Here is a 22,072-nt window from a genome sequence, read left to right as displayed (position 1 = left end):
TGGCTAAAGTACTGGATAAAAAATGGAGGATAAGTCACTTAGATGAAGTGGGCTGACTTGCACGTTTCATCATAGAATCCCTACAGTATGGAAACAGGCCATTTGGCCCAACAAGTCCATACTGACCATCCGGAGAGTAACCCATCCCCCTACATTTACCCCTGACTAATGCACCTAACCTACACATCCCTGAACAGGATCAGCAATTTAGCATGGTCAATTCACCCAACCTGCACATCTTTGGACTGTGGGAGGAAACCCACACAGACACAATGTGCAAACTCCATACAGACAGTTGCCCGAGGCCAGAATTGAACCCAAGTCCCTGGTGCTGTGAGACAGCAGTGCTAACCACTGAGCCATCATTCCATCTTAACCTAAGTGGAGAATGTGGGCTTTCTGCACTGTAAATTCTATCCAAGGTCCAATTGCCTGAAGAGCATTCATCGAATGGCTGAATTATGCTTTTCCTGTTTCCCAGAATTATTGCATTTAATTTGTTAGAATGCGAACTCATATCTACACAAATCCAGGGCTGTTTCTCAGAATGAGCACTTGAATCCTATTCCTACTTCATTTGGCTGGCTCAGGGACACATGTGAATTCCAGGTCTCGTGTGCAGGTATTATTTTTAATCAACATGACATTCCTATGGAGCTAATGGGACTTGAACCTGGATCTTCTGGCCCAGAGACAGGCACTCCCACTAAACCACAAGAGCCCTGTGTGTACTGGCTACATTTCATTGTGCACATTTATATAAAGCAGTTGCAAAGGATCGGACTGTGCCCTTGACTCTCATTCTCTTATCTGAATCAGTACACCAGAGTATATCAGCTACATTTTACAGTTGCCAAATGGACCAGCCTTTACCAATTGAGATGTTGATGAGAGTGATTGTAACTCTCTCTCTCTCTCTCTCTCTCTCCCCCTCTCAGGATTTCCAAGCAAACTCTGGCACTCAATTCAATCCTTACCAATTTATAACTCAACTCCACTTATTGCCATAACTCTATACTTCTTAATAGCCTTGCCTCACAAAAATCAATGGACCTCCATCATGAAGTTGCCACTAAGAGCCTGATGAACAGGTTTTTGGGGCAGAGAATACAAACTTCTCCTTCCTTTTGTGTGAAAGCCGCTTCCCAGTTTCACTCCAAAGAGGGAAAATTTCCTCTCAACATCCACACTCTCAGAGTTCCCTCAGAATTGTATAAATTTCAAAAAGAAACATCTCTCATTCTTTTAAACTTCATAAGCATGAGCCCAACCTGCTCAATCTTTCTGCTTAAGACAACACAGACACCAATCTGGCATGCATTCTCAGTGCAACATCAAATCTAAGGATGTACCTTCCATTGTTAGGGCTCTTGTGGCACAGTGGTAATGTCTCTGACTCTGAGGTTGGAGACCCCGTCTGGTCTAGAGTTGTGCCATACCATCTCTAAACAATCCCTCCTATTGTGTACATGGGAGAGTTGTACTGTACTTACCGACACACTGGCCTGTTGCCCCAAGGACTCGTTGCTACGGTGCTTGGTGTGGTTTGGTAACACCGAGGTTTCTCTGTAGTCTTTTGTCGCATGCTGTAGCTGCAGTACTTTCTGACTCTTCATCGGCAGCGGGGGCCTGACCAGTGAAGGGGGTTGCTCACTAAGTGAGGTGACCCCCGAAATGGAATGGTCAGCCTCTACCTGACCAGAGTGTGGTGTCCCTTGGCCTGGCCTTCTCAATTCTGAGCAGGTGTGCGACCGCCTCCTGCTCTGGGGTACAGGGAGCAGCTCCTGCCGGTTTGACCACTTGCTCGCTCCCGGCTGGGCCGGCTTATTGGCAGCGTGTAGCAAAGGAGAGGAGAACCTCTCCGCTTTTGCCGGGGCACCTTTCCTCAGGTTCCGCGGGACAACCTGCTCTTTCCTCAAGATGGCGCCTTGTTTCTGGTCAACTGCTTCATACAATGGATTACTGATCAGCAACATCGGCTTCTCCTCTGGTGACGCAGGCTGCGGGATCTCTGCCCTTGGGTGGATCATCGCTGGGTTTTTACTGCGTGAGCCTTCTGGATTGCTGTTCGGGGAACAAAGGAGAAGTTAGATTATGCGGGTCACCAAACCAGCCTGGACACTGTAGTTAGAGACAGAGACAGAGACAGAGAGAAAGACAGTTCCCACTGCTGAACGGGTCAAAAACCAGAGGTCACTAATTTAAAATGATTTATAAAACGATCAAGTGCGACATGAGAAGACATGCTGTAAGCTGTGAGGCTTCGGATCTGGAATATGACAGTGGGGTTGATGGCAGATTCGACCATGGTTTTCAGAAGGAAATTGGATGATATCCTGAGGAGAAAAGAATTTGCAGGTGCTGTGGGGAAAAGAGGTTGGGGATACCAGCTGAACACATCTTGTAGGGAGTGGGCATTTCCTCAAAAGGCTGTCCGGTTACCTTCCCTGCTGCAGCAGTTCCACAATTCGAAAGGGCGAGTTACACGGGAGTGAGGTACGATTTGATGTTGTACCCATTGTAAGTGTGCTGTATGGTGTGTACAAATATGCACCACGGTGTCTGCAGATGTGCACTGTAGCACACACTTGTTCAGCATGGTGTTCACCGGTGTTCAATGCTAGATGCACAGGTACGCGAGACGCTGCGCCCAGGCAGCCAGTTGTCCTACATCCTGAAGGACATTGCACTCTGCAGAGTCCCTTGCCAAATATCAAGTAACCTCTGAGGAACGTGAGCCTTCGTTTACTTAACAGCAATTGAAGCCTTGAGCCTCTAGGGCGGCGCAATGGCTCCGTGTTAGCACTGCTGCTTCACAGCACCAGGGAGATGGGTTCGATTCCATTCCTCGAGGGACTGTTTGTGTGGAGTTTGCACATTCTCCCCGTGTCTGCTTGGGTTTCCTCCGGGTGCTCCGGTTTCCTCCCACAGTCCAAAGATGTGCAGGTCAGGTGGATTGGCCATGCTAAACTACCCATAGTGTCCAGGGATCTGCAGTCTCGATGGGTTAGTCATAGGAACTGCAGGGTTACCTGGATGGGATGTTCTTTGGAGGGTCGGTGTGGATCAATGAGCCAAATGGCTGGTTTCCACAATGCAGAGAGTCTATGATTAAAGGGATAGCTAACAACCCAGTTGTGGAACATATCACACAGTAAACACTTCTACCATTATTAACAGTGCATCATCAAACTAACTCTAAAATAAAAATGGCCATTGGCTCTGTAACCCCCGCACCCCAATTCTTCTTACTCTGAACATGGGAAATGCTAAGCACGTCACAGAACCATCATCAGACACAATTTAGACTGAACTTCCCCTAGTGTCCCATTGCTTCACCCATTGGAGTAACATTACAGCTTTGACCCAGTGAAACGATGGGCAGAATCTTCCCAGCCGCAGGTCAATGTGGATGTTAGTGGGAGAGTTGGGAGAATCGTATGAGACCAGGAGTGACCTGCTGTCAAGAGCAAAAATCCCATTTTCCAACCAAGTGTTGCTTAGGGAGATGAGATTCCTGATAATGAGTATGGAGATGACTATTTAGAGTCATAGATGCATAAAGATGTACAGCATGGAAACAGATCTTTCGGTCCAACTCGTCCATGCTGCCAGATATCCCAACCCAATCTAGCAGCTGGCCCATATCCCTCCAAACCCTTCTATTCATATACCCATCCAAATTCCTTATAAATGTTGCAATTGTACCAGCCTCCACCACTTCCTCTGGCAGCTCCTCCCGTATTCGTACCACTTATATCTTTCCCCTCTCACCCTAAACCTATGCCCTCTAGTTCTGGACTCCCCCACCTCAGGGAAAAGACTTTGTCTATTTATCCTATCCATGCCCCTCATGATTTTATAAACCTCTATAAGGTCACCCCTCAGCCTCCGATGCTCCAGGGAAAACAGCCCCAGCCTATTCAGCCTCTCCCTATAGCTCAAATCCTCCAACCCTGGCAACAGCCTTGTACATCTTTTCTGAACCTTTTCAAGTTTCACAACATCCTTCCAATAGGAAGGAGACCAGAATTGCACACAATATTCCAAAAGTGGCCTAATCAATGTCCTGTACAGCCACAACATGACCTCCCAACTCCTGTACTCAATACTCTGACCAATAAAGGGAAGCATACCAAACGCTTTCTTCACTATCATATCTACCTGTGACCTCACTTTCAAGGAGCTATGAACCTGCACTCTAAGGTCTCTTTGTTCAGCAACATTCCCTAGGACCTTACCATTAAGTGTACAAGTCCTGCTAAGATTTGTTTTCCCAAAATGCAGCACCTCGCATTTATCTAAATTAAACTCCATCTGCCACTTCTCAGCCCATTGGCCCATCTGATCAAGATCCCATTGTAATCTGAGGTAACCTTTTTTGCTGTCCACTACACCTCCAATTTTGGTATCATCAGCAAACTTACTAACTATATCTCTTTTGCTCACACCCAAATCATTTATATAAATGACGAAAAGTAGAGGGCCCAGCACCGATCCTTGTGGCACTCCACTGGTCACAGGCCTCCAGTCTGAAAAACAACCCTCCACCACCACCCTCTGTCTTCTACCTTTGAGCCAGTTCTGTATCCAAATGGCTAGTTCTCCCTGTATTCCATGAGATCTAACCTTGCTAATCCCATGGGGAACCTTGTTGAAAGCCTTACTGAAGTCCATATAGATCACATCTACTGCTCTGCCCTCATCAATCCTCTTTGTTACTTCTTCAAAAAATTCAGTCAAGTTTGTGAGACATGATTTCCCATGCACAAAGGCATGTTGACTATCCCGAATCAGTCCTTGCCTTTCCAAATATGTGAACATCCTGTCCCTCAGGATTCCCTCTAACAACTTCCCCACCATTGACGTCAGGCTCACCAGTCTACAGTTCTCTGGCTTGTCCTTACCACTCTTCTTAAACAGTGGCACCACGTTAGCCAACCTCCAGTCTTCCTGCACCTCACCTGTGACTATCGATGATACAAATATCTCAGCAAGAGACCCAGCAATCACTTCTCTAGCTTCCCACAGAGTTCTCGGGTACACCCGATCAGGTCCTGAGGATTTATCCATTTTTACACATTTCAAGACATTCAGCACTTCCTCCTCTGTACTAAGGATATTTTTCAAGGTGTCACCATCTATTTCCCTACATTCAAGTCTTCCATGTCCTTTTTCACAATATATACTGATGCAACATACTCATTTAGTATCTGCCCCATCTCCTGCGGCTCCACACAAAGGCTGCCTTGCTGACCTTTGAGGGGCCCTATTCTCTCCCTAGTTACCCTTTTGTCATTAATGTATTTGTAAAAACCCTTTGGATTCTCCTTAATTCTATTTGTTAAAGCTATCTCATTTCCCCTTTTTGCCCTCCTGATTTTGCATGTATCTCACCTCATTTATACACAGTTTCCCATTCTGTCCACCCACCGGATAGAAACCGGGTGGTAACGCTCCTAATCTAAATGTCAGCATGGTAACCAGCTCCTTCAGACCTCCAATGGCCCCCACCACGGTTAGCATCTGCACCTTGTCCACGAAGACACAAGATCCTGTTGTCGAAGCCTGGTTTCAATTTCCCTCCACCTGACCCATCTAGGGCAATTGGCAGGAACCATGCAGGGTACCGGTAGATTGCCAGCACTTGACCAGGTACACAGCAGGATATTAAAGACGGCACCAGTTCCAGGAATCCTGGGCGGTCTCAGCAGTGACCAATATCTCCATCTGTGGTGAGTGGACGAATACAATAAATGGGGCACTACTGGGGTATGGTCCATAGCTTGCAAGGTGACTTTGGGAAGATAGCATGAGGAAAGTCATTCGGGCTCATGGAGTGAAACCCTCCATGAAACCCGACAAAAATGTAACTTCGCTGATTTTTGGTAAGAATCGTCCCTGTGTTAAAGTAGTCCAATGAGGAATTTCATACAAATCTAACCAGAGCAACTAATCTATGGACTGAGTAAGCCCCTAAAAATGTATTTAGGTTTCTGAGAATGTCTGGCTCCTATTACTTGTCACTTGTCACTTAGCATTACAGACTGTCCTATAGTAATTATAGTGCAGAAAGAGGTCACTTGGTTCATCGAGTCTATTCCAACTCTCTGTAGAGGAAGCCCAGTCAGTCCCATTCACAAATATACCCTATAACTCGATAAATTTATCTATTTCAAGTGTCCAACTGTAGATTGTTGGAACTCTGATTATCTCCACTTGCAGCAGCCTCATAGCAGTGAATTCTAATGCATAACCATCCACTATGTAAATAAATAAAACTGCTTCCTTACATTCCCTCTGCATCTCTTACCAAACTCCTTAAATCTGTGTTTACTGTGTTTACTCTTTAGCATGGAACACAATCAGCCAATGCATTTAAATTCAATTCATACATATAAACAATATACAACTGCTGTTATCAATAAATAGTCGACTGTCTGATAAATGATCAGCCAGCTATGCTACCTGCATTCACAATTCCCATTCAACCCATTCTCAGTAACATTTATCAGCTGGGGTGAGATTCTTGTGAAATATGATTCATGCCAGAGCTACTCACTGTAAAACTGTTGTTAACATTTCTCATGATGGATTCTGAGACACTGCTAAATCCGCTTGACCAAATGTTGATGGCCTCTTATCTTTTCAATGATTTTACTTACCTTCATTTTACTTTTACTATCCCCCAACTTCCTGGATAATGTACCATTCTGTAGTGAGCTCAGGGGGACACATTGTCCATAACAGGATCGCAGTTGTGACCTCCCCATGCAATGACCACAGGGCAATACTCTCTTCAATTTTCTCACCCTCTCTCTGGAGAGCTGCCTTAGCATTGCTGGGGTTCTCCAACAACATCTTTTTCATGCAGAGGGTGTACGGAATGAGCTACCAGAGGAAGTGGTGAAGGCTGGTACAATTACGACGTTTAAAAGGCATCTGGATGGGTATATGAATAGGAAGGGTTTAGAGGGAAATGGGCCAAGTCGATTAGGTTAGGATATCTGGTCGGCATGGACAAGTTGGGCTGAAGGGTCTGTTTCTGTGCTGTACATTTCTATTACTCTATGACGCTATAACTTGCTTTTCTATACCTAACATATATATAAACAAACAAACTCGGGGCAGAAATTTGGCCCCTCAAGCTTGTGCTGCCATTGAATAAGGTCATGGCTTATCTATTTGTTGTCCGAATTCCCCATTTCCGCCAACCCCCGACAACATTCCATTTCCTTGCTCGATGCGTATCTAACTCAGTCTTAAAATTATTCAAATGGCCTCCATCACCTCCTGAGGCAGAGATCTCCCAACCTGCATAAATCCGCAGAGAATAAAAATCTCCTCAATTCTGTCCCAGAAGGCCAATGTCTACATTTTAAACAGTGGCCCCCCCCTAGTTCCATCATTTCTTTGCCCATTTTATCAAGACCATTCAGGATCTTATACACTTCAATCAAGCCACCCTTCTCTCTTCTAAACGCCAGTGGAAACAAGCTGAGTGTGTCCAACCTTTCCTTGTAAGACCACTTTCTAATTCCAGGTATCAATCTAGTAAGGGTGAGGCCAGAGGGCAAGGTGAATGGAACAAAGATAACAAATTTTATAATCACTGCTTTTTATAGAGCTGGGATCCAATTTGTCCCAATAAAGGATGATAGGGGAATAGGATTTCCCTGGCAGTTTAGGATGACCTCCAGTTTATGGAGAGTAGACTGCAAGAGGCCAGCAGGGAGTGTGTCAGGATAATGATGTCAATTTGATGCCAAAGACCAAGGGATGGATGGGTTGGGGGTGGGGGCGGGGGGGCAGTGTTCCAGGAGCAGACGGGTTTAGGCAAGATGGGAGTTTTGCAATGAGACAAAGGCAATAGGTGGTCTTAAGAATGGCGTATGGTCAGAAGCAGGTCTCAGGGCCCAATTAGACACCAACGTTGCACATGGACTCATTTGGCCTGAGACAAGTGCGGAGTAAAATCGGTAACTTGGGGCAGAGTTTATAGCAGGGCTGAAAAACAATGATTCTGGATTAGTGGTGCTGGAAGAGCACAGCAGTTCAGGCAGCATCCAAGGAGCTTCGAAATCGACGTTTCGGGCAAAAGCCCTTCATCGGGAAGGGCTGAAAAACAATGATTTCACTCTTCCTAATATTTAATCAGAGAAAATTCCTTCTCGCTCTATACGAGGTCTGGAGTGAAGGCCCAGTGCAAAGTGGAAGCTAGGTGCCAGCATGGGCTGTGTTGGAAGACTGTTGTTCTGAACTTTGTTTTCTACATTTTATAACTTATTCTTAAAATCTGCAATGCTGGGCTTTGTATGTCTCTATTTTTCTAAGAACTGTAGCTGTTCCTAGGGATCTTTCCAGCTAAGATGGCACTGTAAGTGGCAATTGTAAACTTGTCACTGTACACATTTGACAATGAAGCTAATTCTAGTTCTGATGCCGGAGAAGCAGTCTGATAATTTAACAGTAGTGGAGCAGTCAAGGGAGCTGGGTGTGAGGCACAGTTCCATGTCATTGTAAACATGAAAGCAGATGGCTGTGGTTTTAGGTGAAGTTGCCAACATGTAGTTGCAAATTAAGAAGGGGCCAAGGATGGATCACTGGGGGGGTTACTAGAGGTTTCAGCACACTTACGTGGCTTCAAACAAAGACTTGCTTAAGTCAGGGTAACCACCATTTTGAGTGATGGCCTCAGCCTCTGAGCTCAGGCACTCGACCCCGTTTTGCGGTTGCCCACCCATCTTGCTCAGGAAGGAGAGAGCCAGACCAACAATTGGGTGGGATTCAGAGGAGTTGGACGATGCTGCCTTCCCTGTGGCTGGAGAGGTTTGCTTTGGCAAAATGCCAAATCCCCAGTCCAGGATGAGCTGATCTGGGTGGAACATCTGTTGTTTACCCAAACCTTACATGACATGTCCCTTGTACATATGAAGGCGGACTTGGAGAATAGGCCATTCAGCCTCGATGTGCCTGCTCCAGCACCCAATAAGATCATAGCTGATCTGATTTGGCCTCAACTCCACTTTCTTACCTAACCCTGATATCTTTTTGACTCCCTCATTGGTCAAGAATTGATCTAACCCTGCTATAAAAATACTCAATGAGCCTGCCCCCAGCACTCTCTATGGAAGAGAGTTGTACATATTCCTGACCCTTTAAGAGAAAAAAAATCATCTTCGCCCTTATTTTTTAACCACGTCGCCTAGTTCTAGTCCCTCCCTGAAGAAGAAACACTCTTTCAGCATCTGCTCTGTTGAAGCATGTCAGAATTTTAATCAAATAGGTACAGTTGATGAGATAGGTTTGGATGTTAGTAATGAACTAACTTATTGGTTTATTACCTATCAATATAAAGTGCAAGTAGGCCATTACGTTTATAGATACACAAGCCGGTTACTGACAGGTTAATTACCTGCTTCCCTCCAGGCAAGTTCTCAATACAATGAACTATCAACAATGGTTCATGTTTACACACTAGAAGGAACAGTTCCGAAACAGTTTTAGAGCAAGTCACCTGGTCTTAGCAATTCTGAGATGACTGGCATGTGATCATTATGTTATTTGATGCTGCACCAGTAGATGTCACTATTGTCCCATCTATGCTTCATGCTGGCTGGCATGGTAAGAGTTGCCAGCTGAAAAGAACCAAGCATGGCTGTTATCATGGGCTCTTTTTCAAGGATATTACCAATATGCCCAAGTCATGTCATCTCCAATAAAAAAAAGGCCATTATTTACCACACAGGTCATCTTAAAAATTCCACACACCTGGTGTTGTTTGGTGGACTGAATCCCAACAAACCCAAGGACACCCAGGGCCCAGTGAATGCATCTTTTGGTTTTAGTCATCTGCTTACCAGAGAACAAACTACTGAGGAAGGTTTTAGTAGCCTGAAAAGGTTACTAATAGGATAGAGTTGTAACTTAAGGCTTTTGTGGCACAGTGGAGAAGCATCCCTACCCTAAAACAGAAGGTATGTGTTTAAATCCCACCTATTCAGGTGTGTACCATAACATAACTTAAGTTGTTGATGTAAAACTATTTACAGGAGAGGCTTAATACTAGTAGAGGGAAAAGCATGATTAATTGTCTTCTGGGAGCCACAAGGTTTATTGATGGCAGGGGCTACCAGAAATGGATAATTAATTGGTTCCAAGAAAGATTTATGAATGTGGTTTTCAGACAGATGTGTTCCAAGAAGAATTATTCTGGAAACTTTGAGAAGGATTATTAATATCGTACCAACTAAGAAAATTAAGATTGCTGCATGAACAATTATTAATGGGTTTGACAAAGGATCATTAATGAAATTCTGGAAAGGTTCTATAAAGTATTAATAAGAAGTTCTGATGAGATGTATTAATTAGGTTCTGAGCAGGTTATCTAATGTTTGTAATGGAATGTGAAAGGCTCTTCCTAACTACACTCCTTCATTTGTTGGGTCTAAAACGCTAAGCATCTGGGGCTTGGAGCGGGATCCCCATTGTTATACAAACAGGATGTTCTCTGAGTTTACCTTAACTCTCCTACCTTAAGAATATAAGAAATGGGAGCAGGAGTAAGGGGAGTGGACTACTTGGTCCCTCAAGCCTCTTCATAGGATATAGGAGCAGAATTAGGCCATTCACCCCATCCGCTCTGCTCTGCCATTCGATCGTGCCTGATATGATCCTCACCCCCATTTTCCTGCCTTCTCCCTATATCCCTTCAACCCATTACCAATTAAAATCTGTCTAACTCCTCCTTAGATTTACTCACTGTTCCAGCATCCACCACACTTTGGGGTAGGGAAGTCCACAGATTCACAACCCTCTAGGAGATGTAGTTTCACCTCAACTCTGTTTTAAATTTGCTACCCCTTATTCTAAGACTATGACCTCTCGTCCTAGAATGCCCTACAAGAGGAAGCATCCACTCCACGTCTATTTTATCCACACCTTTTATCATCTTGAATACCTCAATTTGATGTCCCTACAGGCTTCTAAGTTCCAGACAGTACCAGCCTAAACTTTTCAATCTTTCTTCATACAACAAACCCCTCATAGAGTCATACAGCATGGAAACAGGCCTTTCAGCTCAAACTGGTCCATGGTGCCCACTCAGTGAGTTCCAATTGCCCACATTTGGTCCATATCCCTCTAACCCTTCCCATCCATGTAGCTCACCAAATGATTTTTAAATGTTGCTATTACACCTGCCTCAACCTCTTTCTCTGGCAGCCCATTCCACATATGCATCACTTTCTGTATAAAGAAATTGCCCCTTAGGACTTTTTTAAATCTTACCCCACTCACCTTAACCCTATGTCCTCTAGTTTTAAGTTCCCCATCCCTGGGTAAAAAACTATCTGCATCCATCTTATCAATGCCCCTCATGATTTTATATACCTCAGTAAGGTCACCCCTAATTCTCCTATGTTCCAAGGAATAAAGTCCTATCCCGGCCAACATCATCCGATAACTCAGGCCCACTAGTCCTGGCAACATCCTCATAAATTTTCTTTGCATTCTTTCCCGTTTAACTATGTCTTTCCTGTAACAGGGTACCAAAACTGTACACAATACTCCAATTGCAGCCTGAATTGCAGCGCAAATGTTACACCATTCAATAAGATCATGATAAGATCTTGGCCTGAGCTCCATCCGCCTAGCTGTTCCTGTAAGCTCTGACACTCCTACATTTCAAGAACCTGTCCATTAGGCTTTCAATACATCCAGTCACTCAAGCTCTACAGCTCTCTGTGGTAGAGATTTCAAAGGATTCATAATCCTCTAAGAAAGGAAATTCCTCTAACCTCTGTCTTAAATGCACCATTCTTCCATTATACTCAAACCATACTTCCTCATTGTGGATTCTCCTACAAAGGGAGACATGTTGTCAGTATGCACCCTATCAAGCTCCCTCAGAATCTTAGATGTTTCAATAGATCATATATCATGCTTCTAAACTCCAGTGAGTATTAGGCCCAACCTCCTCAATCTTTCCTCATATGACAACTTCCTCATCTCAGGACTTTGCTCAGTGATTTTATTCCCAGCAGCGTCCAGTGCAAATGTATTTCTACTTGGGAAAAGAGACCAAAACTGTCTATGTTTCTCCAGGTGCCTTCTCACTAATACCTTACACAGCTGTCATGAGACATGCCGAACTTCCAAATACTATCTATCTTGCAATAAAGGGTAACCTTTCTTTTGCCTTCATAATTACCTGCCATATGTCACACAAACATTTTATGTAAGCACACCCGACTCTCTTTGGACCATTGTCTCTTGATATTTAAATAATATGCTGCTCGTCTATGCTTCCCTCTAAAGAATATGGTTGGCCCTTTCATCGGTCATTAATAAGGAACTAATAGGTTCTGGAAGTGACTTGACATTGATCTATTTGAGCTTAATGGATGGCTTCATTGACAATTGTTCCTGGTGGTCCAGACATTCAATCAAATCACCTTCAAAGGCATAATGATCTCTTTGAAAACCATGTTATCGGAGATGTTACCTCTGACAATGCGCCACATTTTGCCACTGACTGTTTTTGATGCTTTACGACCTCATATGGATTTGTCCACATTATGAGATCATCCAGGTGCCCTCAAGCCACTGGTGGAACCAAGAGAAGGGGTATGTACCATAAAGAATCTTCTAAGAGAGAATGAAGATTTTCATTTAGCCCTACTAAACTACCTTTTGATGGGCTGCAGGCTGCCATCACAATTTTCCTCCCTTTCCCATGCACTAATGTCAAGCATCATGGCATAAGAGCAAGAACAGGCACGATACAAAGAGGAACACCACAAGACACACCAAGCCTGCCCCTTCACCCAGAGACACGGGGGTCATGACCTGCCCGCAATGCAAAAAGGAATTTAGATGTGGCTCACAGACAAGCAAAATGGGAGTATGGCATTTGTGAAGCTCCAACCACCAAAATTGTACCTTGACCGAATGGCAAATGGCAAGGCCCAAAGAAACAGAAGTGCCTTGGTTTTGCTGGCAGTAACAGGTTGGGCTGCATATCATGATCCTCAGGAGGAAACTGTGTGAACACAGCCACTAATGATGGGGACAAGGGATGAGGACCCTCAAAACAAAGTGTTTGAAATGGTCTGACCTCCACATCTGGTTACTCTGCAGATTGGATCAAGGAGAATGGTGAAACTACCCCACAGACTTTCTCAGTAAAACACAGAGACTGTTTACCGGGAGGGGCGAGTATATAGAAAGATGTGGAAATACTGAGTGAGGACAAAGAGTTGGTGGGAGCTGTGCAGTAAAGGGATAACTATATGCATCTGCTTTGATAATAGTGACTGAACTGTGGAGCTGTCATAATGGCGTCTGATCAACATTGCACTGGGACCCAAGAATGCCTTCCCTTACTGCCTATCCATTTAGTGAAGACTGCTGATGTTCACAAGTGTGGCCTACCTTCAGTCAACAATCCATACAATACCTTATTACAAGCGAGTCCCCGTTTATGCTCCACTGCCAGTTTTTAATATGTCTGTCACAGATGGATGCACAAAGAATCCCACTGTTGAGCCTCCTCAGAGTCTAATTAATAACTATCCCAGTGAGTGAGTAACGTTGGGCTTTCTGTTAGTTACACACCATCAGGGTGACACCAAAGTTCTAAGGCCTCCAGCATTTTCAAGATTAATCTCCAAGGTGCTGCTACCAGCAAAACCAATGGGGAAATTATAGGAGCAATAAAACAATCCCCGAGGGGAAAAAAAACAGTAAAATGTAAGTACTGTTCACACTGGTCCTCTGCTTTGAAGTATACAAGATGTATCAGACCGGAATCATCTGTTTTACTGTGCACTGTTCCCTTTCAGGGCTGTGATGCTTTCAAAACCTTTGAACGTTTTGTTGTTGAATATGAGAAAAACAAAAGCTTTGACCAAAGGTCAGGTATGATTCACGTGGATCGTGAAGAGTTTGTTGTGTGGACGCAGTGCACCGAGAGTATGGGCACAAAGGATGACCAAGAGCGGGAGAACAATATGTTGAACTAGAATTGGTCAGCTAGTCTCTTGGGTCTGCTCCTGCTGTTCCTTTTCTGCCCATTACCAGGACCAAGGCCAGTCTGAATTTCCACATTGATCTCCATTCCTCCAGCGCAGGATTCAAACCATTATCTGAAGCTGAGGCAGAATGCCAATCTTCTAGTCTATATCCCTGAATCAGCAACAGCAGAGTACCTGAACATTCAACTACTGTTAAGTGGGACCTGCCTCTTTGCAAAGTGTCTTCTGAATTTCCTTAGATCACAGGGAACTCAAAGTCCCTCACCTATGTAAATGCTTTAATGTGCTGTGAGAATGGAGAAGACACTGTTTGATTCCAGATTATTTAAATATCCCTCAAAACATTACAAATGTAGATTTTATATATGCTCAGTTTTTCAAAGTATTAGACTCTTCACCTGTAATCCTTCCCAATTAATGCAGAATTTCACTTTTATTTGTAATGTGAAATAATTGTTTTGTTTATATTTATTTCAATTGTTCAGTTTGTTTCTTTCACACCAGTGTGTGCTTTCACTATTGAATATAATATATAACATATCACAAATATATTTTCAAAAGACTTCCTGTACCTTTGCACAATCTTATATTTTCTTTAAATAGTAGTGAGAAGGTAAATCTCAACTGTCATTTTTTTAAGCAAGCTTCCACAAGTTAAAATCACACCACGATAAGCTTTGTTTATATTTTAAAAAAACCTTTAAGCTGTTTTGCAAAATATACATTTAATAAATTAAACTTTTTCCAGCCTATTCCTGACCCTAAACCTACTTTGCAGGGCCTCACACTCTGCCTTGTCATGCCATCACTCTTTTACCATGCGGTTTCATGCCACACTATGAGATTGGGATTCTAAACGGCCAAGGAGTAGACAAGGTCAAGAACCTTCTTAAGGTTAGACTTTGAAGTAACATTATTTATTACACATTAATACTAAATACAAGGAAATTATATCATTGGAGGCAGCAGATTCTGGGCTCTAATATAGTGAGGTGGCAGTGTAGGGGGAATAGTGAACATGATACATTGAACATGGTATATTGAACAGGGTTGGTCATAAATGGGAGGTGATGGTAGTGGGAAGTTGCTCATCCTCTTTACAACAAATGGACAATACTGCACCATTTTATATATAGTATCTTCCCAGTAGTGATTTTAGGTTAGATTCTGGGAAAGCTTCAATGAAATACAGTTAGCTGTCCAAACATGTGCCCTCTTCATCCATAGATACTGACATAGGCAGGAGCAGCGAGGGTTGTGTTGAAGAACCAGAGAGGCCATAGTGTAGCGCAGTATCAACTCGCGATCACTTCCTGCTTTTCAGCCAAACAGCACATCACTAATCGACCATCAGATCTGTCCACTACAAGTCCAGCTCTTGCTGCAGTTATGTTTAAAATGAATTTCCCAGAATGTGGCCACTGTATCAATTATGGAATTGGCCTCCAAGTCCCCAGTATTGATATAAATTTGCAAACAACCCAGTGTAAAACATTATGTAAGCACAACACATATAAATAGAATACATAGTAATGGAGAGTGGAAGGTCAGAGACATAAATACATTATATAGACACATCACATAATGTAATTCCAGTAGTGAAGAATAAAGACTGTATGACATATATATAAATATATATATATATACACACACAGAGTACATATGTTATAGTAATGAACAGTCTGAGACATAAATGCCTTGTGCAAGCACATCACATGCTAAAATATACATGGCATTACATAGAATTATGTAGACTTTTACAGCAAAGAGACAGGCCATTCAGTTGAACAAGTCCATGTTGGCTTTTATCCCACTGGAGCCTCCTTCCATTTTACACCATCAACATTTACTTCCATTCCTTTTTCCCCGCGTGATAACCTCACTTCCCCTTAAAGTCCTGTCTGTTGTCACCTTAACAATCCTTTGTGAATCTGAACTTGACACTGTAACTAGGGTCTGGGTAAAACATTTCTCCTGAACTCCCTATTGGATTTATTAATGATTATCTTATATCTTGTGAGAGACTTGGGAGTTCTAGTCCAGGATTCTCTCAAGATAAACTTGCAGGTTGAGTCAGTAGCTATGAAGGCAAATGCAATATTGGCATTTATTTTGAGAGGACTTGAATATAAAAGCAGGGATGTACTTCCGAGGCTCTATAAGGCTCTGGCCAGACCACATTTGGAGTATTATGCATAGTTTTGGACCCCATATCTCAGGGAGGATGCCCTGGCTCTGGAGCGTGTTCAGAGGATGTTCATAAGAATGGTCCCAAGAATGAAAAGCTTAACATATGAGGAACATTTGAGGCTGTATTCCTGATGAAGGGCTTTTGCCCGAAACGTTGATTTTCCTGCTCCTCAGATGCTGCCTGAACTGCTGTGCTTTTCCAGCACCACTCTAATCCAGAACATTTGAGGACTCTGGATCTATACTTGATACAGTTTAGAAGGTTGAGGAGGGATCTCATTGAAACTTACAGAATACTGAATGGCCTGGACAGAGTGGATTTTGGGAGATGTTTCCATTGGTAGGACAGACTAGAGCCCGGGGGCATAGCCTCAGAGTAAATGGAAGACCTTTTAGAATGGAGATAAAGAGAAACTTCTCCAGCCAGAGAGTGGGGAATCCATGAAAATCATTGTCACAGAAGGCTGTGGAGGTCAGGTCATTGAATATATTTAAGACTGAGATAGATAGGTTCTTGAGTATCAAGGGGATCAAGGGCTACAGGGAGAAAATTGGAGAATGGGGTTCAGAAACTCATCAGCCATGACTGAATAGTGGAGCAGACCCGATGGGCTTAATTTCTGCGCCTACGTCTTATGATCTTATGGTCTGATCATAGTTCTGTTCTTTTCTCCATTAAATTACTCAATATTCAGTGACAGAGAGCAAAGATTCTCAGACATGAATGTAACACACATCACAGCATACCAACACAGAAATATAAAGAAAGCCTCTGAAAAATTATAGACATTTCAAAAGTCAATGGAACAGAGCAAAGGTTCAGAGTAATGCTAAAGTAATGTACAATTGTAAATATGCAGTAGAAACAAATCTAATAAACAAACAAATATAAATAAAGCAGTATGTGTAACCAAATGAGTCAATTGAAAGGCTCTGTGAGGCTAAGATATAGATATAAATACATATAAAAACATTAACTTAAAGGAATAGAATTTGAATTCAGACCCGTGATCTATTTGAAACAATATTAAGTAAAACTATATAAATAAGTGCAGAACATCATTAACTAGAAATCAATATACAACACAGATACTGGAATTAATAAAATCAACCAGAAACAAAAAGACTAAGTGGTTAAAAAAAAAATGAATGGCTTGTGCGGGTGCCTAAAAATCCTGTGTCTGAAATCTTGGCCCACTCACTCCCAAATCACTGGGTCTTCACTACCCATGTGCAGATTGATTCTTTGATTTTAGGAAGGCAGTAGCTCTAACTAAATTTGTACTAAACCCAAAATAGAACTCCGTCCCAGAAGCCTAATATTGCCAGAGAGCAGATCCCTGCCTCATGTCTGACAAAGTTACAAAGTTGCAGTGAGAGCAGCACAAGGCAATTCTCGACCTCAATTTCCTGGACTTCTCACATTATTGGTCTATCATTAATAATTTTATGTAAACTCCTTCGGGACCGTCTCAGCTTGTGTTTTTGTTTGAACCTGATCAGTATTGGCCGACCCCTTAGGTTGGGTTTGCACATAAACGGAACAATGACCTGAGTTAGCCCGTGAGGTTATTGGAAGGTAAGATACATTGTTCTGCTCACAGCATGCCTGGCTAGGGCAGGGCTGTAGTCACACCGATGACAGTTTGGTCATGTAAGGATACAAAACTGTGATGCCCTCGGAAGTGTCAGGCCTTTCATCCTGTTGGTTTGGATTTGATTCTAACCCAGGGTTCAAAGGTGAAAGACCCATGACAGTTAGGGCCTTGTCTGCTTCAACCAGTTCTCAATGTAAGTACCTTGAGGGCTTGCTATTGTCTTTGGAAGTAGTGTCTGGGACACTTGGTAGCGGCACTCGATCTCGGACCTTGGCAGCTGCTTCCTCAGCCAAGAGTTGTGCTGACGTTTTCTGGGTCACCCTGAGGTGCAAAGGAGAATGAACAGATGTCACTTCATAGTTCATACAGATTAAGCTTGGAACATCCTTTGAGACCAACCTTTCCTGGATTAGAGTGCCTTCCCCAGTATTTGGGATGAAAATCCTATCGCTCTAAGGATGATTCAGCTGTTCCTCCTAACTTGGTCAGAGACCTGGATAAATGCTCAGAAGACAGAAGTTCAAATTCCATAAGAACAACTGGGAAATTTAAATTCAATTAATTCGAATCATAGAATCCCTGCTGTATGGGAGCATACCATTCGGCCCATCGAGTCCACACCAACCCTCCCAAAAGCAACCTACCCAGACCAAACACCTTATCCTATCCCATGGCTAATCTATCCAGCCTGCACAACCCTGGGCACTATCAGCAATTTAGCATGGCCAATCCACCTAACCTGCGCGTATTTGGACTTTGGGAGGAAATCTACGCAGATACTGGGAGAATGTGCAAATTCCACACTGACAGTCACCCGAGACTGGAATCAAACCCGAATCCCTGGTGCTGTGATGCAGCTGTGCTAACCACTGAGTCACTATAAAAGAAGCAAAAATCAGGATTAAATTCATGAGTTACCACCAACATTGAAAAAAAAAACAGGAAGCTGAAGCAATATTGGTGAACTCCACAAGTGTCATGCCAGTTCTACACATAGAGTGTTTGAGTGTAGCTGTTGCTAGGGAGTTACAAAGAGCATTGAACAGTACAGCACAGGATCAGGCCCTTCGGCCTACCCGTCTTTGGTGAAAACGCTGATAAGTTGATAACGTAAAGATACAGAAACTGCAGCGTCTACTCTTCTCACTGAGGGCTTGAGGTCTTTGGTTATCTAACAGATTGTTAGACAGCACAAAGCCTGCAATTCTTATTGGCAAAGAAGTTGTTACTTGCCCCAGCAGGAAACAGAATTGTGTTTAATCAGATCGGAAAAATAAGCTGATGGGCCAGCTAAAGGCTAAATATCTTTTCTCATTGCTCACAAGATGTGTGGGCTGATATCGGTGTCCTCAGAATCATTCTCTGCAGCTACTGCTCCAACAACTGTAAAATAACTGGGCTGTGGTACGTGCAGAGTAGTGGGCTCTCTCTTTCCCTAGCGCATTGTCAGAGATTTAAACAAAACAGAAATGGGAAACAGAGTAGAGAAAAATACATAGGATAGATAGAGTGAGAGAGAGAGAGAGAGAGAGAGAAAGGAAGGAGAGAAGGGAGGTGGAAGTAGGGATAAGTACTGTCTTTGTTTATTCCCATTACCCATTGTTATCTTCGTCTATTATGCAATCTGGATGGAAAGGGTGCTTTGGAAGTCTGATTGGATAAGAATGCAGTTTGCAAAGTGAGCAAGACCACGTCAGCAGTACAAAGATAAGGGGTTACTTGCTCGCTCTGCATATAACTTGTGTGTTAAGGTTGAAAGGAAGAGGAAATGTTTGATGTGGGCAGACGTTCTCACTTATAAACTGAGAGCACCCTTCATGGTTTTCATCAAAGGGAACTATGAAACCTCTGCACAAAATCTATCTGCAGCTCAATAAATAAAATGAAACCTTTCAGTTTTGGTAGAAGAGGAGTGGATAGGTTGGATCAAATAAAATTGGATAGAACCTATGGAGTTTAACAAAAAATAGTTTAGGCCAACCAGGATAATCCCCCTAAACTGTCCTCTTTCAAATGCACTGAACTCAGGGCAAAATGCTAGGAAACACATCTGAAACCTTTGTGTTTATTAAGGTCATGATGGAATTACACGAACTCTCCCATCTTTCTCCCAATCATTTCTGATTGCACACAATGGTTGCTTGTTTGTGATGTCTCAACCCAGTAGAATATTGTGACCCCATGGCACTGAAAGAACAAGGACCTGGATGGCAAGGAAACCAACTCCAGGCACAAATGTCCAAACTGTACCTCAGATCCAAGTCCGATGCCAGAATATCCCAAATCCTACTCATTCCGACCTCAATCATAGGATGCCCCAATTCCCGACCACAAAGCAGGAGCATTGGCTCTTACCTTCCTGGCCGGTCCCAGGTTTTCGGAAACTCTGAATGAGTGTTTGCTTTGCTTTGCTTAACTGAAATCATTTCATCTTTTTCCAACTGGATAAAATCTACAATTAAGAAGCACATTCAATAGAATACCCACCGAGCAGGCGAGAACGTCGCCACTTTGACAGAAGGAGTTTGTTATAGAAAGTAATGTTAAACTTATTAACGAAAATCAAACACAATTAAATCTATTCCCAACAGACAAGTTGGACCAAAGGGTCTGTTTCCATGCTGTACATCTCTATGACTATGACTATCACATTGGCCTGTATGTTGCAATTGAAATGACCATGAAACTGTCAGCTTGCTGACAACATCGCTGTGAAACTGATAGACACATCCCACAGTTAAATGTTATTTGCCATCTGTCCATAGGGTGCGCTGTTGATATGCTCAGAGGAAACCTTTTGAAATCATGCAAATTCAAATGATTTTCCATATTTAGTCTCTGTGCAAAAACCCTCAAAAAATGTATGCACTACTGAATGAGATGTAACCAGATTTTAAATAGAGTGTTATGAATCTAATATAACAGCCTATCTGGCCCTAAAAGTATTGTCTATATTTCTACTATGCATATTGTATTTAGAATCATAGAGTCATAGAGATGTACAGCATGGAAACAGACTCTTCGGTCCAACTCATCCATGCCGGCCAGTTATCCCAACCCAATCTTTTGTATATATGTTTGGAATATCAAATTGCTAAATGTTGATAACAAAATTCCTTATGTTATTAATGAAGTTCCTTTATTTAAAATGTTTTTGATATTTCAGATTCTACAACCATTTGTTCATCCCAAACCTTATCTTCCCCTCTGACTTTACATTCTGATTTTCTCTCTGTGAGAATTCTTCAATGTGATTGGCTGCTTGGCCTGAAAGCTCTGTTGCTGGAAACCAGGGAGCCAGAATTAACACGCAGAATGGTGAAATCCATATTAGATCTTTGTGGGCAATTTGCTTTGAAACCTACAGTGAGATCAGTCACTTCATTGCTGGGGCGTGCTTGTTAAAACCTCACCTTTGGAGTATTCTGGTGGCTTAATGGGTAAAAGTGGGCAGTACTGAAAAAAAAATCTTTAGGTTATGCAGATTAACAGATGTCAGTGTGATAGCAGCAGGAGCTGGACTCAGTGCTATCAATTCATACAGAGCCCCTCAATTTCTTTTTCAGAGCTCCTGCTTCAGTTGATTATTAAGAGACTCCTTCTGGAGTGTAACTAAATGGTGGGCACAGAGTCAGGGCTCTGCTGTGACAACAACGTGCATTTATGTAGTGATTTTAATGTGGCCAAACATCTTAGGATATTAACACATCAGGAATGGGCAGACTAAAATGGAGTATGGACTAAAGGAGGAATATTCAAATGAGTCAGCAAGAGCTTAGCCTCAGGGGAAGGTTTTAAAGGAGTAGGGTGGCATGATGGCTCAGTAGTTAGTGCTGCTGCCTCATAGCGCCCAAGGCCTGCATTTGATTTCAGCCACAGGCACTGTGTGGAGTTTGTACATTCTCCCCGTGTCTGCGTGGGTTTCCTCCCACAGTCCAAAGACGTGCAGGTTAGGTGAATTGGCCATGCTAACTGGCCCACAGTTTGCAGAGATCTGTAGGTTAGGTGCGTTAGTCAGGGAAAATGTAGAGTAATGGGGTAGGGGAATGAGTCTTGGTTGGTTACTCTTTGGAGGGTCGGCGTGGACCTGTTGGGCCAAATGGCCTGTTTCTGTACTGTAAGGATTCTAGATTCTTCTACTTTGCTCTGCCACCTCTCAGATGCAAACTACTCCATATAATTATTTTTATCAAACTGTTCAGCTCCATCTCACTGGCAGGTACAAGCTGAACCCTGAGGAAAAGACAC

At 43.0% G+C, this 22,072-nt stretch overlaps 1 protein-coding gene across 1 annotated transcript in view; it reads right to left on the bottom strand.

Annotated features, from left to right (window-relative positions):
* inpp5d (inositol polyphosphate-5-phosphatase D) overlaps positions 1–22,072 on the bottom strand; it is a 112,108-nt gene that overhangs the window by 4,817 nt on the left and 85,219 nt on the right. Inside the window, exons 24-26 of the mRNA XM_072572947.1 lie at positions 20,180–20,276; positions 18,026–18,145; positions 1,494–2,064 (exon numbers count right to left, since the gene is read on the bottom strand). Coding sequence (XP_072429048.1) covers positions 1,494–2,064; positions 18,026–18,145; positions 20,180–20,276 — 788 coding nt within the window. The remainder of the gene's footprint in view (positions 1–1,493; positions 2,065–18,025; positions 18,146–20,179; positions 20,277–22,072) is intronic.

This window comes from Chiloscyllium punctatum, chromosome 6 (assembly GCF_047496795.1).
Source record: "Chiloscyllium punctatum isolate Juve2018m chromosome 6, sChiPun1.3, whole genome shotgun sequence".
NCBI lineage: Eukaryota > Metazoa > Chordata > Chondrichthyes > Orectolobiformes > Hemiscylliidae > Chiloscyllium > Chiloscyllium punctatum.
The sequence above is the reverse complement of the archived record's forward strand: the minus strand, read 5'-3'. Positions and strand labels throughout refer to the sequence as shown.